General features: G+C 48.0%; 1 protein-coding gene across 1 annotated transcript in view; it reads left to right on the forward strand.

The window, feature by feature from the left end:
* The first annotated feature begins 10,017 nt into the window (after positions 1-10,017).
* The window catches only part of LOC144175559 (serine protease HTRA2, mitochondrial-like), a 62,312-nt gene continuing 53,594 nt past the window's right edge, over positions 10,018-18,735 (forward strand). The window contains exons 1-2 of the mRNA XM_077704627.1: positions 10,018-10,335; positions 17,313-17,535. Of these exons, the coding sequence (XP_077560753.1) occupies positions 10,212-10,335; positions 17,313-17,535 (347 nt within the window). The 5' untranslated portion in view covers positions 10,018-10,211. The remainder of the gene's footprint in view (positions 10,336-17,312; positions 17,536-18,735) is intronic.

The raw sequence follows: 18,735 nt of genomic DNA on the forward strand, positions 1-18,735 counted from the left end.
TGAAATGCAGAAATCTTCGAATCTCCTCAAAACGGTTGACAGGCATTGAATCGGCGACAAGGTCCATTCGAAGTCCGGATTCCGTTGACAGTAATTTCTGATTCTAGGATATCTGATGTAAGTCATTACCAGGCATATGCCAAGGAAGACTTTTAGCTCTGGCAGTGTCAACCTGAGGTTCTCTTTCCCTTTTTGCACGGCATACAAGTTTGTCTGAAAAACGATGTGCTCCAGTAACGATTCAGGAAAAAGAGCCAGGAAGTAGTCAATGGGGAGCGCACCGTGCACATTGACTTTATGCTTACCAAGGAAATCGGGAGCCTTTCCTGCCCAGTCGTTGTCTTTGTCGGCGATCCACGGTGTGCTGTTCTTGCTCACCATAGATGTTCTGGAGGGGGCTTTAGCTGCACCAGAGCTTGTCGAAGCGCCGTTATCACGCACAGGCTCGCTGTCTTCACTTTCGTCTCCCGAGCTGCTCGAAGTGCCAATATCGGTGAGGAGCGGCTCCCAATCATCCGCTTCGGAATCGTCACCAGAATCAGAGGAGAGCTCTAAAAGAGCATCAATTTCTTCCCTGGAAAGTCCCCGCTTGGAACGCATCTTCGAAATGTGTGGTTTTGCCCAAGGTTTATGGAAGCGGGAGACTTTTTCACATTCAATAAACCGCGCAAAAGCAAACTCAACGATGCACGTAAAGCGCGGGAAAAAACAAGCACTTTCAGCACTGGCTTGGCATTTTACGAGTATTATTTTTTTTGGTGGCGCTGCAGGTAAGGCTATACGTTTCTTGCATATTGTCCCCACTTGAGGACATCTGTTCTTTTCTTTCTCTACGGCCCACCGCCAAGAAGAAAACTTTAACAAAAGAAGCTCATAATATTCAGGAATTGTTCTTTGCGACCATATTTTTTGTAGTTGAAAAACACCATAACCTGTCGAGCAAATGTTTTTTGTTTTTTGGGAACATTGAACGACCTCAAGCAAGCCTACTGCCCCTCAGAACCTGGCGATTTAAGAAACACAGACAGCTAGCGCCATCTGTGAAACAAGTTAGGAACTCTGACGCGTCCTCAATTGAGGACACTATGCGGCTAATAGCTCGATGCAAGTAACTGGATGATGTCTGTAGTAAGATAAATATGTGTCCTCATATGAGGCCCGTATGCATGAAAGGGTTAAATTGCTTCCATTGTAATATTTGCAGTCGTGACTGAAATAGATGCTCCCATAGCGGTACCGAAAACTTGCCTGTAGAATTCGCTTTTGTGCGAAAAGCAAGTGTTAGACAGGCAAAACCGTAGCAAGGTGCAGAGCTCAGTGACATCGAACGGCGTGCGATACACTAATGTCATGTCCTTGTGGAGGAACTGCCTGGAAGTGGAGCCCTTGCTCGTGTCTTCAGAAAACGTGGTGTGCAGATCGCGCATGTGCAAGCAAGCAAGCTCAAGGGTGACTTGCTTAACATAAAAGATCCTCCCTCGGCAACGTTTCCCTGGTGTGGTCTACAAAATCCCATGCGCCGACTGCGAATCGGTATACATTGGTGAAAGCGGAAATTTCTGCCGGCGTCTTAAACAGCACAAAAATGACGTCACCAAGGGCCACACCGTGACGAATGCACTTGCAGAGCATGCCGAGAAGATGGGCCACAAGATAGAGTGGGACCACGCGCGCATCATAGCCACGGAGTGGAGTGGATAAACTTTATTAAGACGAGCTTCAGGTGCCCGCCAGGTGGGGGGCCTCCTGTAGTCCGGGAAGCCCTGGTCCGCGCTGGCTGCCCTAGCCCTCTCTACCAGGATACGCTGGACTGAGAGGTCGGAGCTGGCCAGCTGGTCCGCCCACTGCTCGTACGTTGGGTGAGGATTTGGGGTAAGAGATGGGGTTTTCTGACACTCCCATACCATGTGGTACAGGGTGCCTGGTTGGGGACAGAAATTACACGTTGAGTAGTAGAGGGTGGGGTACATGGCATGGAGGAAAGGCAGTCGCCTGTGCTCTGGATAAATGGGGATGTGGTGGCGGGAAGCGTCGCCGTTCGTGGCGGTAATGGGCGAGGATGTCCGCGTATGAATTCAGAGTAGCGGGCTTGGGAGAGCGAAGGGGCTGCGTGACTTCGCCTTCTTGAGAAACGGCCCGGTATGTATGAATGCGGGCAGCGGCGTGTGCCGCCTCGTTCCCCTTGAAGGACTCATGTCCGGGGGTCCAGATGATGTGCATTTCTGGGAGCTGGTGCACACTTTGCAGAATTTTTAAGGCCGTGGGTGTTATTCGACCTAGCAGGAAGTTGTGGCAGGCGGATTATAGTGAAGTAGTCGTTTCCAGTGGTGGCGGCTAGAGCGATGGCAGGTCCTTCTGCTGCCTCAATAGATGTCGTGTGTACTGTAGCGGCCGTCAGTTCTGCACTGTTGGCTCCGGTGACACTCACGGCATGTTCCGGTTGTTGGTGGTATGGAGAGGCATCCGTGTAACGAGTACAGGGAGAGTTGGGGAAGCGTTTTCTAAGGGCTCGTATCCGGGCTTCTCGGCGTGCCTTGTTATAGATGGGGTGCATATTTCTGGGAATGGGTGCGATTGTGATGTACTGTCGGATGGTTAGAGGGATGCGTTGCCTCTGTTCGCATTTTGGGGGAGGCCTGTAGCCGAGCAGGGTAAGTGTAGCCCTGCCGGTTGGCGTGAGCTTAAGTCGCGTGAATTGGGAGATGCGATGAGCTTCTTCCAGTTCCTCCCATGTATTATGGACGCCGAGCTGTAGAAGTTTTCTTGTTGCTATTTTTGGAGGCAGTCCAAGGGCGGCCTCGTAGGCCTGGCGTATGGCGATGTTTAGCTTTTCTTTCTCTGCAGGTTACAGGGCCAAATACGGTGGCGTAACCTGGCTAATAAAGAGGGCGTGAATGATGCGCAGGGTGTCAGCTTCTTGTAGCCCAAGTCGCTGATGGGAGATCCTGCGGATGAGGTGAATGAGCTGGTCAAGAGTCCGTTGCAAGGGAAGGATAGTCTGAGCGCCTGAGCCATCTTTTGGTATGGTGAGGCCTAATATGCGTAGGAGTGGGACATTGGGGACGCGTTGCTCATTAATGGTAAGTTCTGGATCTGGTATGGGATCTGGACGCTTCTTATATGTCCTTTTGCACAGGGTTAGAAGGGCAGATTTTTCGGGGGCACAATCGAGTCCTCGGGCTTTCAGGTATTGTTGGGTGACCTGAATGGCTGCTTGAAGTGCATCTTGCTGGTCGCCCAGAGATCCAGTGGGGACCCAGAGCGTTAGGTCGTCCGCGTATATTGCGTGGCAAAGATTCGGGATGGCTTTTAGTAGGGGAAAGAGAAAAGGAAAATGATAGCCTAGTGAAGGGTGAGCAGAGAACGCGTAAACCGAGATGGGGAAGACGTGCGTCCGCTCGCCCCGGCGACTTCGACGATGGCAAGTCTTTCATTATGAGGTTGAATAGTATTTGGGATACTACCAACACCTGCGGAGTGCCCTTTGGCAGGGTTTTAAATGCATCGGATCGACAGTGCCCGATGCCCACTGTTGCTGTGTGCTAGGTTAGAAAGGAGACAAAGTATTGGAATGTGCGCTCGCCACAGTTTGTAGATGCGAGGCCTTGAAGGATGGCTTGGTGAGAAACGTTGTCGAATGCCCCCTTAATGTCAAGGGCCAAGATGGACCGCTTGCTGTGGCTATTAAAGTCGTCCAGCACTTCCTCCTTAAGCTGAAGTAGTATGTCTTGGGTTGACAGATGTGGGCGGAAGCCGTACATCGTGTCAGGGAAGTAGCCGTTGTCTTCAACGTGGGGCGAGAGCCGGTTGTAAACCAGGTGTTCAAACAATTTGCCGACACATGAGGTCAGAGAAATAGGCCTCAGATTGTTGGAGTTCAAGGGCTTGCCGGGCTTGGGGATGAAAGTGACGTCTGCGTGTTTCCACTGTGGGGGCAAGGAACCCGCCAGCCAGCACTCATTGATGTAGACTAGAAGATTTTCTAGGACGGCATGGTCGAGGTTTCGCAATAATTTGTTAGGGATTTTGTCTCGACCCCGAGTGGTGTTTCGGGTGAGGTTGTACGCTGCCGCCTCGATTTCAGCAATGGAGAACGGCTCGTCCATTTTGGGATTCGGATCGCCTGTGTAGTCAGGTGCCTGGGTGGGTTGGACGTGAGGTGGGGGCGCCAAGGCTTGCTTAATAAGTTCGTCCAACAAGTCTTCTTCTGTGCCCGGGTAATTGCGGATTAATAGGCGAAGCTGGTCTGCTGCGACCGCCTCATATTCACCGGGGCCCATAAGGGAACGGAGCAGGTACCATGTGTGGCGGATTCCCAGCGTTCCTTGCAGCTTGTTGCAGAACTGCGTCCAGTTGTGCTGGCTCAGCTCACGGGCGTACACTTCAGCTTCTGCTGTAATTTCCGCAATGCGGATCTTCAGCTTGCGGTTCGTCTTGTTCTTTTTCCACCACCTGATTAGCCCTCTACGGGCGTCCCAGAGGTGGAGGAGATGGGCATCGATGGCTGGATTATCCTGCGTAAGGGAAAGTTCCTTGGCGTGTTTTCTTGCCTCTTGAATGAGCTTGGTAGTCCATTCCTCGAGACTGTTATCCGACCAGCGGGGGTGGTTTCTCGGAAGTTCTTCCAATTTGTTATGCATGCAGTGCCAATTTTTTGGCTGCTCGCTCTTTGATGGGAGATTTGTGACTGAATTATGTAGTGGTCGGCGGGAAAGAATTTCGCAACGAGGCTCAATCTTGAATCGCTAATAATTCAGACAACAAGCAACACAATCAACAGATCATCTGGCACTCTAAACCATGTGTACTCCCGTACATTACGTCATGCGCTCAACGCTACTTAGGAGCCTGCTGCTAAGCCATCAATCCATTATGAACAAGGGATCCATACAGATCCCGAAACGTCAATTTTGTTGCAACATTTATACAAATGCCTTTACCTGACCAGATGGCATTCCGTCGAACTCTCGACAAAGACAGAGATTGGCTTATAGGTTTATAGATGACGCAGCTACACTCTCACACCTACCGACAGTGCTACTTGGGAATGCCACATCAAAGGGAACATTAAGGCGTCTCTCGCAGCAGAGCGCACATGCAGCAAGCTACTTTGTGAAGCACAGCTCAATGGGTAGGCCACGCATCACACATAAAACAGCAACTGTATGTCACAGCTTTGCTTGTTAATCATCTGTACAGACTGTGTAGGTGAATTTTTTTGCCAATGCACTTAGTGAGAGATGTTGCTGTGCTTTGTTTGTGTGGGTGCTGCTACAATTGCTGAAGTTGTTAATGTGAATGTACTGAGTGATGTGAATGTACTTACTGAGTGATAGGAGCATGCATATGACTGAAGTTGTGTTTTTATGGTTCGCATAATGCCACCTTTTTAAGGCTAGGACGCAGGCTCCTGCTTGTGATACTTGCTTTTGATGTTTTGTACTTGCATATCTTTGTGGTGCAAACAAATAAACTTTGTTGCAAGTCAAGCACTTGTCGTGTCCTTCTTTCAGGCTTGTGGGCAGCAGAAATGCCACAAGGTGTAATATGCGCAGAATGTAGCTCACTCATTTCAAGCACGAAGAACTACACTGAACTTTTTCATGTTTCGACACTTTTTGCACCTCAAAGGTTGCTGCTATGCTTAAAAAGAGAGAAAGAGGAAGTAAATATATTGGGATGCAAAAGCGACATAGCACAGGAGCATAGTTCAGCACATCTGCCCAGGAAGGACCTAATGGATTTACGGTACAATACAGACGCCTAAAGAGACACTAAAGTGCAAAAGCAAGTTGGCCAGCATCAGTAATTACAGTGTTGTGAATACAAATAATATGCCACTTGCAGCAGCAGTACTTTATTAGTGCATGAAAATTCCCAAAGTGGCGTGAAAACAGGCACGGCTGCTCCATATATTGTTCTGCACGAAAACTTGTGACATTACTAATTGCGGATGTCAAGACAAGACTGGTGGAACTAGTTGAAGCGTTCTTCTGAAGCAAACACTGATGCAGGGATATGAATGTGTGCGAGAACTTTTCCTGGTCTTGTGCTTCTTAAAAGACAAAAACCTCATCTAGCAAACATAAAATATGATGCCTCATCCCACGCTTTGTTGCAGTGTCGATTTCATCAGAATGTTTTGCCTTGCCTACAAGCACAGCCACAAAAATGCATGCATGTGGGTGCACTAGAGACTGTAGTACTGTACCTAGCTAGTGACTTAGCGCATACAGATAAAGCAGCTAGTGACAGCAGGGGATTATGAGCACAATCAGCAGGAAACAAGACGGCTCTGAAATGCTTTGATCAATGGCGCAGGCATGTTCGCGTAGCAGCTTTTCCTAGGTGGTGCCACTGCGGGCGTTCCTAGGGAAGCTTTGCCGATGTCATAATGCCTGCCAGCAAAGAGATGGGGCTGGGTGGCCTATTTTGCTGTACGCCGCCACACCAAGGTAGCATTAGGTAGAATGTAACAGAATGACAGAACGTAACTTTGAAAAGTGAAGGGCAATCAGAAAAGTTTTTAAGAAGGCGGTAACAACTGAATAGTCGGGCTTGGCTTGCTCTGGGCGCTTTGTGACGTGCCCTGATATGCTTCCAAAAAGCGAAAGAGAAAAAGCCAGTTTGATGAATAAAAGAAAAGGCTTTGAAAAATTGTGGTTTTTCTGGCAGACCAACTTTTACAGCCAGTTCAGCACTGTTAGCTGGCCTGCAGCAACACATGCATGTACACTTCACTCTTAAAAGAGTGTCTCGTGCGCAAATTCAGCGTACAGCAGACCAATTGCAAAGCGTGGGTGTTAGCAAGTTTGTCACATAGCCTTTGATGTGATGACTATTGCATTACAATGACCAGTTTCCCAAATATGCTTCCAGAAGTGAGCATTTTTAAGCTATTCTGCTCTCACCATGTGAACTGCACGACAGGTGAAAACAATGGCTACCATGGCTGTAGCCAAAGAAAACGGGGGGGGGGGGGGGGGGGGGGGCGAAATTTGATTAAGCACCGGACAACACATTTAGCAACGAAAGCACACACCAAAGGCCACAATGAAGACATGAGGAAACGTAGAGCGCTGAAGTTTACAAGACGACCACAGAATAAAGGGACAAACGAAACGGTTGGTGTGATTCGTTTGCTCCTTTATTCTGTGGTCGTCTTTTAAACTTCAGCGCTCTGCTTTTCCTCATGTCTTCATACCAACTAGCCCAACACCCAAGCTTTACTGAATAACACAATTAAAGGTCATCCTGCCTGATGGAGGCAACGCATGTGAGCAATAGTAAATCACTGAAGGACTCCGGCCAGTTATCATTCCGCCTGACGAAACTTTAGGGAGTTCCAATTGCCATCTCGTCAGCACGGAACGCTAGAAAAAAAATATATCTGAAGCAACACGGTTGTCTGCACTATCGCAGAAACAATCAGGGCAATTTTCGGGCCAAAGGTTAAGCTGATTCCATGTAGGGATGTAGGGTAAACGGTGCAGATCCACGTTTGACAAACAGCCGTTCCAACCACGCGGCGATTTGCGAACGGCCGAGGGCGTGAAATAGAGCAATAGTAAATCACTGAAGGACTCTGGCCAGTTATCATTCCGCCTGACGAAACTTTAGGGAGTTCCAATAGCCGTCTCGTCAGCACGGAACGCTTGAAAAAAAATATATCTGAAGCAACACGGTTGTCTGCACCCGTGGTCTGCACTATCGCAGAAACAATCAGGGCACAAAATGCAATTTTCGGGCCAAAGGTTAAGCTGATTCCACGTAGGGTAAACAGTGCAGATCCACGTTTGACAAACAGCCGTTCCAACCACGCGGCGATTTGCGAACGGCTGAGGAGGCACTTCGAAATCCACAGCGGCGGGCAACACCTGACAATTAAAGGTTGACTTTATAACTTTTACAGCGGCGGTCGATCACCACAGGGTGAATGGTGTAGATCTAGATACACGCTCGAGAAACAACCGCTTCATATACACGGCGATTGGCGAACGGTTGAGGCACTTCGAAATCTACAGCAGCGGGCAACGCCTGAGAACGCGTAATCACGCACAGAGGCACGGTTGAAGCACTTCACGTAAGAGCATGAGGAGCGGATGCGGCAGCGCACACTGTGTATCCAAACCACGACCGGCTTGATCCAAACACTTGCCGCTTCACGTAAGTGCATAAGCGGCGGGAAACACCTGTTGAGAACGCGAAATCCAACACAGGCACGGTTGAAGCACTCGTAACTTCGTTAGAATATGAATGATTAGGCGTTCAATCCACAGCGCGGCCGTCGCAGAAAGCGAAATACAACATGCCAATTGAAACACTTCACGTAACATGAGCACAGGCTAGCGCAGAGGGCACAGCTCCGGCGGCTCCGGCAGGTCGACTCCCAGAGCGCGGGGAGTGTGCACAACGGCGGAAAAGCCAAGCGCCCTTCGCCTTTCCCACTCGACTCCTCCTTTTCTCCCTTTCACGTCTGAGCGTCCGGGCAATTTATTTCACGCTTCCCGCGTAAACCTGTCACGTGAGGGGGTCGGCCGCGCCCCCTCGCTCTCACGGGCATCCTCCCGGAGGGGAAGCGCGCGACCGCGGAGAGAGAGGTACCACCCCTCTCGCCTCCGCGGCGGGCCGAGAGGGATAGCAAAGATGGCGGAGCTCCGCAATTCCCACACGGCTTAATCTTCACAACAAATGCATGTCTTGAATAAAACAGTGGGCCTTAGTATTGTTGGACCCTTCGTCTCGTTGGACATTCAGGCCAAAAGCGGTTTTTATGTAGCTTGAAATAAAATTCAAGAGAACAAAGAGCAGAATGCACATTTGGTGGACACTTCAATGCTCACAGGAGGATATATATTAAAAGGCGGGGGCAAGTGCGAAAGGGTTTAAGCGGAGGTTGTTCAGAGAACATGCCTGATTTACAGCATCCCTAAAAGGGCACTTGTAAAGTGGCCTTTTATAGTCCAGTATAATTGCTGGCTTTTTGTAAATGTGAAATTCGAACCTGTTATTAGGTAGATACAGAACCTACTTTTTGTCGTTCCTAAAGCTAAGTTACGACGTCCTAGTAAATTGGCAGAAGTCTAGCCTTCATGCTGGAATAGAATAAGTGCATGGACGAGGGATAATGAAAACAAGCGTCCTGCTGTCACCATGGTCTCCATACCCTTTCTTTCACCACCGCCGCTGCCATCTTTCGTCCCCGCAACGCGCAGCATGTTACGCGGGTAGCAGCTCCGTTGGGCGAAACAACCTCGGGCGCTAACCGAACGCCAAAGCGATCGTAACTGACCAGCACAACCGCGCGATGCTTGCAGCGGCTGCCTGCAACAATCGCTGCCCATGCAAGCATCGCACTTCACCGCCGAGTGCGCCGACATGAAGAGCGACAGCACAAAGTAATCGGTACATAGGACACAACACACCCTCCATTCCTCCACATCTCATTTGCGCATTTACCGCAAAATCCGAATGTGGTAAGTACGTCGAGCTCTACGCTCCGATGCACACAATCGAACCTCACTGTATTCGCCACATCACAGCACGGCGTTTGTTCGTGTGGTGATCTCTGGCACGTTGTTGCATGTCATTGCTGGTGGCAACGTGACTTGTAGGATAGGTACTGCAGAACTAGTGGTGGCAAACTTCGTCCTCGATTTTTCACGAGATGGATCGGTGTCGTCATGGTCACCGTTTCGTCGACGAGGGCTCAGCACGCCGGCTACACCCGTGAGCTCCCAGCACAGCACACAACGCGAAGTCTAGCGTTTGCAGATCGACGCTGCACTTGGTTTAAATAACCGGCCTTGACAACGTAACACGCGGATAGCACTGACGTTTAGAGGAAGAAAATGGGGCGTTAAACAAACGCCGACGCTAACGTAGAGAAAACGCGCACGGCACGATTTGTTTTGGGCAAAGCAAGAACGTGACGAAACGATCTTTGTCACGTGACTTTTTGGTCTTGACGTCACGACCTTTTTGATCACGTGACAGGAGCGCGAGGGGGTGTCATAGAGATCGTGTGTGAAATGAGGCTCACCCGCTGTGACCGGCTGTCCAACATGGCAGCCTCCATGCTGACGGTGGTGAACTGAGGGCAGGCGATGGGCACTTGACTGCAGACAGCGTGCAGCTCTGCTTTTGTGCCTTAACCGTGCCCAAGTAGAACTAGCCGGATTCTTGGCATTGTGTACTCTGTAGCCGTAGTCATGATACACAGCCGTGTCACTGCGTTTCGAGTGTCAGCTTCTCTTTGCCGTAAGCTAGCAGCTGGCCCGCTGCGATCCGCCGCGCCGGTCTCCTCGGTGCTGTGTTGCAAGCTGGTCCACTACGGTAAGGAATCCGCATAGCGCATGGCGTCCGAACGAACTGAAAGCCGTGCGGACACATGGACTCGAATGACTTGCGCCGTGAGCATTTGCTCCCACGCTTTTTTCGAGCAGCTGGAGCAAGTGCACGGCTTCTTGTACTGTCCGGGAGACCGGGTGGCCGTCATTTGCGAATAATAAGCGATTGGCAATAGAAATCGCTGCACCACTTTGCCTAGTAAAGGTCGTTGTCACAGCACCAATGATAGGGTTAAATCGTGGTGATGCACATGTTATCGGCAGCTGAATGTGCGCCGGTAGCAATGCTTCGCCTGGAAATTGACCTCTCAGAAAGGACCATTTTCTCGTTCATTTCGTTCTCGCGCAACTTCTTCGTAAGCGATACCTTATGTAAACACCGTACCCGAACCGTTACGCAATGCGGAAAATAGTTTCACCACTCGCTGTGGAGTCACTGGTACCGTTTCGCCCTTTTTTTCTTTTGTGGCTTTTGCGGTCTAATATTTCTGTCATTGTACAGTTGAGACATCTGTGTTCAAGCTTCGGTCATTGGGGTGCCAGGCGGCCGCTTGAATGATCATTGGATTCGTTGATGATGATGACAAAATGGAGGGGGGGGGGGCAATCGAGGAAGTAAAAAAAAACAAAAAAAGAAACACGGAGGCCAAAATAACTGGAAAAATACTATTAAACCAAGAATATATGTAGCCCGCCATTATGTGTGTGCCAGGGGGGTTGTGGTTTGCAGGAGAGGAAAAGGAAAGAATGCACTGGGGATATTTTGAACTCGGCAGGGAGCTCACCTGGACAACCCGGTGCAGGGGAAGGGAAGTAGAGGGGGAGTGATGGGATAAAGTAGAGAGAGAGAGAGAAAGGGGCAATACACGCACACAGCACATAGTCTGTGTTGCTTTATGCTGGACGCCGGTTTCAACTGCTTTGAGGTCATTTCAGAAAATGAAAAGAAGGTACTTCTTGTTGTATTTTTCTTTCAGAACAATTTTATTTCAATTGTGATGATAGCTAAGGACTTCTTTTGCTTTGAGTTGGGGTGATGGCAGATGCCATCTTACCTGCCCAAGTAACCTAGCCAATGCAGTTAATCTTTGTGGAACAAGGGCTTCTTTTTTCTCTTTAATTATGTGCTGAAGGGGATCGTGGTTTTGATGGACCTCAGTTGGCCCCTTCCTTGCTTTTTTCCCACCCAAACTGCGATCGCATTTGGTCAATCTCCACCGCAGAGCAGTTAACGCTAAACGCAGTGCTTGAGGAAAGTGGATTTTCCCCTCCCATTACGGGCTTGATTGGCACCTTAGCATTGCATAAATGTGGGTGTTATTGTTTATGTATCTTTTCAACAGCATACCCTTGCCTTACCCCATGGGGAGCATGAGTGCTTGTCGACGAACAGCCAGCTTGGGTCTCAAAAAGCAATGCACATCTTTAGTGTTATTGCAAAAAATTAATTTTCTTAATCTCTGGTTTGGCGTCGTTTAGACTCCCCATACTTTTTTGTTTTTATTCTCTCTGCCCTCCTGACTGCCTCTGCTTCCTTCACTTTGTAAAGTCTACTGGTCCGAAAATTTGTGGTTTAGTTGTCAGCTTTCTCGTCATCTTCGGCCGGCGAGTATTCATGCCCTTAAGGTGCAGGTACTTGTGCGCTTGTCCAGTAGCTTTACTAATCACTGTCGTCTGGTGTGTCTGATGCAGACCCTGTGACAACGGCACACATTCATTACATTTGATGGTCCCCACTCATTTTGAATCAATGTCACCATCAAATTGGTCATCGGGCACAGCTATTAAACGAGGCACTGCCTTTTTGAGCTGTATGGCAGGAGCGCAGCTAGGTTTTTCAGTGCAGCTGTGCTGGCACTTTTGATAGAGGGGGGCCTGAGAAGGCTACCTCAGACATTGCCAGGAGCGATATTCCGTTCCATGATAGGTACAAGCCCGGCACTTATGGTGCGATGCAAAACACTATTTGGTTAGGAGGTTTAATGCGCCAACTCTACACAGGCAATGAGGTGTGCCGTATGGGGGGTTCCGGATTAATTTTGACCATCTTCAGTGTGACCAAAATTTCAAACACACGGGCGTTTTCACATGTTGCCTCCATCAGAAAAGCCACCGTGGCCAATCCAAAGTATTAATTAAATGAGTTGATACGCCGCATTCTACCTCTAAACCAACCTAAAAGATGCCAAACCTTATTTATTTATGAAAAGAATGTGCATAATTGAGGTAAGAGAATATTTTATAATGAAAAAAAAAAAACAGGTCTGAAAAAAAAAATATTGGCATTGCTGGGGCTTGAACCTGGGGCATTTGTTCCAAAACCGCGCTTCTACCCCTAGGCTACTGAGACTGAACTAACAGCAGAACTTTTTTATCAGTTTGCATAAAAGAACAGAAGGAGTGTTCCGAGCAAATTAGTAGATGTCACTGGGTGCGCACAGGAAATGCCGGGCTTGTAATCACAAGGGAATGGAGTTTCGCGGCACCACCGCGTATTTTCTATTGAAAATGAACCTAGCCTTGGAATTCATTTGTGACCACCTTGCGAAAATTTTGTTTTGGTTCTGTCAAAATAAATATTTTTTTTAGAGGCTAAGGTTGAAATGTACTTTCAATTCTCTTCATTTGCTGTCACCCACTGCAAGGGGAACTGGCCACTGACAATATTTGAGAAACCAAATTTGGCAGGACCTTTTTGGCCCACTTTTCTGGCATCTTAGTTAAAGGAAGTATTGAATGATGTTGCAGCACTAGAAAAGGTAAGAAACTTTGAAACAGGGGGTGGAAGCCATGCCATGTTAGGTCTCTTCAGTTTGACCTGCACTCTCTGAACCAGTTCATGAATAGTTTAAAGGAGCCATGAAGACAAAATACAAGTTGGGTTTATTAGAAAGACTGCTTAGTCCCCATAACAATGATACCAATGTCATCACAATCTTTGAACAAATAACGGAGATATTAAAGAAAACGTGTGAAGCAGCCACGGCCCCCTAGCCAATTTCCCGCTACTTTTCTATGACGTCACGGAACCTTGTTTGTGCGATTGGCGGCTGCCTAACTGACCTGTCGCGACAACACATGACTGTGCGTCTGTAATGGGGCCTCTAGTTCTTTTTTACCGCATTACTTGAATGCTAACGTGCAGTTAATGCACTGAAAATTATGTTTTATTTTTGGCCCGTATGACGTCATTCTTGCTCATAACACGTCACTGTGGCGCAAAATTTGAAAGTTTTAAGTACTTCTTGCTTTTTTTTTCGTTAAAAAACATCTTTCGTGGCTGTAATGGAGCTGAGTGAAATACTGAATCCTAGTTTTTTCAAATTAAACGAAGTTGTATTTTCTCTTCATGGCTTCTTTAATGCACATGCCACCATCGTGCAGAACTGGGCCCGCACTTTTAATGCGAAAGCATTGTGTGCACCTCGAGGCAAAATACCCGGCATTGAGAGCAGCAGGTGTCCCCAAACTTCCACAGGCTTTCAACTTAAAAGAAAACGTGGCAGAAATGGTAATCTAACCCAGAGATGCACAGCAACAGGCCACTTCTCTATACCCATACTGTAAGAAACACAGCGTTCGAGGTACGTTTACGTCAATGCAGAGACAGTATGTTTGCCCTGGCAATACTGCTACATCCCGCATATTTCATGCTGGATCCACAAAGCTACTACAACACAGATTTGTAGCGTCTTAGCACGGAGTTCTGAATGGTTTCCGGACTGGTCACATACCCACACAGGGGGATTGGCTGGTGATGATAGCGGCTACTGTCTGAGGCTCATGGCCAATTCACTCCCCCATTTGGCAGAGTTGTGATCATACCTACCCACAATTTCACCTGCCCACTCGGGGAGGCTGGCCCAGAAAGGTGACAGCTGCCATCAGAGGCTCACACACGCTGAGCCACCCATTGCCATTCCCATAATGTTTTGTGCATTCAAGGCATGTAGCAGACCGAAGTGCCCCACAAATTTTTTTTCTTCTGTGCCTGCTTTTTTGGTGAGCTGCAAATCGAAGAGAAAAGTGCAGGTGCTGTGCACAACACCCACAAATGAGAAGGTGAATGTTGCACTGCCTGCGCGAGTTGAGTGAATGCAGCCCAATTAGAAACACCTTCTGCTAATGGGTAGGTGGGGGCAGGGATGTTCATTCTTCCTAGCTGAGCAATCCCCACACACCTAGCAAAGCTGGAAAAATAAGCAAAGAGTAGAAGAGGTATCAAAATGCAACAACTAGGAAATCAATTTTTGAACAAGTGATGTGTCTAAGGAATTTAAATGTGCAAGTTTGTTGCACCCGTAAAACATTGGTTCCGTGGACAGTGTGGGCACAAAAAAAAATTTACACTTACAGCAGCACAAGCGCTCTAAAGCCTGCAAATATTTGTGATTGTTAGGAAGGCTTTTGTTTGTTTGTGATCTTGCCTTTTGATAGTAATGCTGCCCAAAATGTGTCACTTTACATCACAGCTTTTGTTGTTATTGAGATTTGTATCTTCGCAGTCCGCAGTGCATGCACCCGTCTCTGAAGGCTTTGTTGCCAGTTTGCCTCAATACTTGGCGAAGCAGTATAATCGCAGGGGTGGCAAGAGAGGTGACCATGTTTTCCTGCTGGGACCATCTCCAGAGAGTGCGCTTGTGCTCACTTTTGATGCACAGATTCAATCTTTTTGGTTTTCTACATTGTAAAATTACCTGCCGCAGTGGCTCGGAAGCTAAGGCGTTGTGCTGCTGAGCACGAGGGCACGGGTTCGATTCCCCGGCCACGGTGGCTGGTTTTCTGATGGAGGCAAAAAGCGAAAACGCTCGTGTGTACAAGATTTCGGCGCACGTTAAAGATCCCCAGGTGGTCAAAATTAATCTGGAGCCCTCCACTACCGCAAGCCTCATCGCCTGCGTTGCATCGGTGTGTTAAACCCTGCACTCGATCAATCAATTACATTGTGAAATTGAACACTAGCTGGGAAATGTAAGAAGTTTTAACTTTGGCGGGCCAGCAAAACGTGTGTCTTGAGAAAAAAACTGATTTGTTTGCAGCGTTAAAGGGGCCATGAAGACAAAACACAAGTTTGGTTCATTCGAAAGATTACCTCGTTAGAATCATACTGACACCACTTTTAACACACACTTTGCTGAAATAGGCTATATAATTAGGAAAAAAATGAATGGCTATGTGACCCACTTGCTCATTTCCCGCAACAGAACCCATGATGTCGTACCAGCCGGCTATGCAATTGGCTGAGGCCGGCAAAAGCAAACGCAAATTAGGCGAAGCTCATCAGCTTACCGAATGAGCTATTTGCGCTTAAAGGAGCCATGAAGAGAAAATGCAAGTTGGTTTTATTCGAAATATTTCGTGTTTTATAGTGCCCCCAGCGCTTGTCCGGATACAAACGGTGCTTTATTCACTGAGAAATTAAACAATTTAGGTTAAAACTTTGATTTTCCCGCTCAATCGTGCGTTTTCGTGGTCCCAAGTGACATCACAGGAACCGACCGCTCTGCAGCCTAGAGTACCTTCATTCACGCATCCGCCGTACAGGGTAGAGACACGTATACACTGGCGCCGCCATTTTCGGTTGCTCGCTCGCCGCCGAAGCAAGTCATTGTGTCAAAACCGCGCTAAAATTATCGCCGCAACGCGGTTTACTGAAGAAGTTTGAATCATATTGTCTGTTTCGCGTTGCTAGGTCTCGTGGGAAACGAAAAGAATAACGCGTTGAGCCCGTTGGCCCAATTGCGGCGGCACGGGACCGTTCAAAGGTTGTCTCCACCCTGTACAGCGGTGTTGGTTTGTTCCCGCGTTTCTTTACGTTCCGTAACCTAGATGGCGCCACCATACCGTGGCAAGTGTTTGGTTTGTTTTTGCCCGCATTTAAACCTGGCTTGTTTTTGTTCTGGGAGAAAATATTCGTTCCCTGAAACAGTGCTCGCTCGACAAATGGGGTCACGTAAGACACCGTTGCTTGCGTCAATCGGCCAGTGTCGTCTGAGACAACCCCAAGCCCCGTAGTGCTGTGCAGCTAAACCAAGCATGCTGTGCGCAGTACGAACAGCAGAACGCATCAGTACTTCTATGTTCACATGTGCTTTCGTAACTTCCACTGTTTGTTCCATTATTCTTATTGCTTTGTAAAGAATGTGCCCTAAATTTAAGCGCAAATCGCTTGTTTGTCTAGTTTGTAAGCTCTACCTAATTTGCGTATGCTTCTGCCAGCCTCTGCCAATCGCAGAGCTTAGCTCATGTGACATCATAGGTTGTGTTGCGGGAAATGAGCTGGTGGGTCGTATGGACAATTTCCGTTTTTCCTAATTATGTAGCTTATTTGAGCGAAGTTTACGTTAAAAATGGTGTCAGTATGATTCTAACGAGACAATCTTTTGAATGAACCAAACTTGTGTTTTCTCTTCATGGCTCCTTTAAACTTAGGGTAGTTTCTTTTTATCGCAGGAAGAATGGGGGATAAACAGTGGCAATTATGAAAGCACACGTAAACATAGAAGTACCGATGCGTACTGTTGTTGGTACTGCGCGCACTATGCTTGTTTTAGCTGCACAGCAGTCCGCCGCTTTTGAGTTTCCTAAACGCACTGGCCGATTGGTGTAAGCGACATTGTCTTACGAGACCCTATTTGTCGAGGATATTCCATGTTGCACGAAACGATTACTTGCTACAGTAACAAAAACAAGCCGGGTGCAAATATGGTCAAAAAACGAAGCAACGGCAGACAATGGCCTGTGCATGAGTATGGTAACGCCATCAAATTTTAACATAAATTGATTAATTTCTCAGTGAATACAGCATCATTTGCTGCCTTACAAGCGCTAGGAGCACTGTAAAACACACAATATTTCGAATAAAGCTAACTTGTATTTTGTCCTCATGGCCCCATTAAGGTACGAGGCTTTCCCATGTCTAGGTGCATTAGTCTTGGAGCACCTTCTCTCTCTATCTTCCAGGCCATGGGGGTCCCGAGGGAGCGCGCACCAGCTGCCTGAGCCAGTGTGTGGTGGGAGCGGGGGCTGTGCTGTCGGCGTACCTGCTGTGGAAGCGGCGTTCCAGCTGGCTGCCACAGGCGTTTGCCGCCACGGTCCCGCCACCCCCTTCGTCCCGGTTCAACTTTATTGCCGATGCTGTGGAGAAGTGCGCGCCCGCTGTTGTCTACATCGAGATACTGGGCCGGTGAGGGTCTCGCGTTTCCTCGCGTATTTTTGCCCGAGTGCACAGGAAGGGGACTGGCAGTGTGAGTTCAGGGTCCACTGTAAGCAGTATAGAAATGATAAAGTATTGCTTATATGTCCTGCAGTCAGGCCAGCCGTATAGCCCTGCAATGCCATAGCTGGCAATGCCATACAAGTGTGAGCGTTAAAAACTTTTCCTTTTTTTCCCTCCCTTGGCAGGAAACTTGCAACAGTCCTGGGTGAACCAACTCGTCAAAATTTCTGCCTCATTAATGCACCCACTAACGATATTTCATAGCTCTTGGCTGATAATCATTGCAAGGAGTGTGCCTGCAATGTTCACTAACCTGGTCACTTGTTGGTACTGAGCTAAGCTTGGTGGCAAGAGAAACAGTGCAGTTAATGCTTGTGTGAATTGAAAATGCAAACACTGGAAGAAAACGTCGCTTCAAGGGTGCATTTTGAGGGCAGTCTTCGGCCACCGGGAGCTTGTGCAGTTTCACGGGACTTGCGTGAAGTCACAGGGACACAAAATACTGAGGGCTGAATTGAACAAGCACTGCTGCTCCTCGGATGCCCGTGAGCGCAGACTTTGGCAGCACTGTTTGTTTTGGGGTGTGGGCTTAAAACTGGCGGTGTAGGGGTGGCACTGTTTGTTTGGTGCCATTACTTTGATAACTGTAGTTCTGATGCCATTATTTTCACAAAAAAGATTGAAAAGATGGAATGTGACAATGTCGGGCTTAAATGCTGCACAATTGATTATCACACTGCGTGGCATTGGCTGCTGCAGTTGTGAAAATAGAGTCGCGAAATAAATGCGTCCATGTTGGTTGGCCGAATCCTTGAATCCGAGTCTGCTCACGGCTTTTGTGTTCGGCAAAAAAAGAGAATCAGCTTGCTGAAATTTGAATATATATACCATATGGTATGTCAGTTCTGCAGGTAGCAATGCAAAATGGCAAGACCACACAGTGCCTCTAAAAAGTGCTTGTAATAAAAAAACACACCTTACAGCGACTTCCTCTTGTTGGTGTGAAGGAAAAAAAACATTTTTAATGCACAGTGCATTACCCATATTTCACTGTCTCCGCTGTAAAGCGGTCCACCTAGCTCTGATGGGAAACCTTGTGTTCTGCAGAAACCATGCGTGTTTTGCTGCTCACTTTGAATTCTCATCAGATTTTTAGATGGGTAGATT

The sequence above is a fragment of the Haemaphysalis longicornis genome, unplaced genomic scaffold (assembly GCF_048455015.1).
Source record: "Haemaphysalis longicornis isolate Haplotype H1 unplaced genomic scaffold, Haemaphysalis longicornis Haplotype H1 scaffold_1, whole genome shotgun sequence".
NCBI classification, from domain to species: domain Eukaryota; kingdom Metazoa; phylum Arthropoda; class Arachnida; order Ixodida; family Ixodidae; genus Haemaphysalis; species Haemaphysalis longicornis.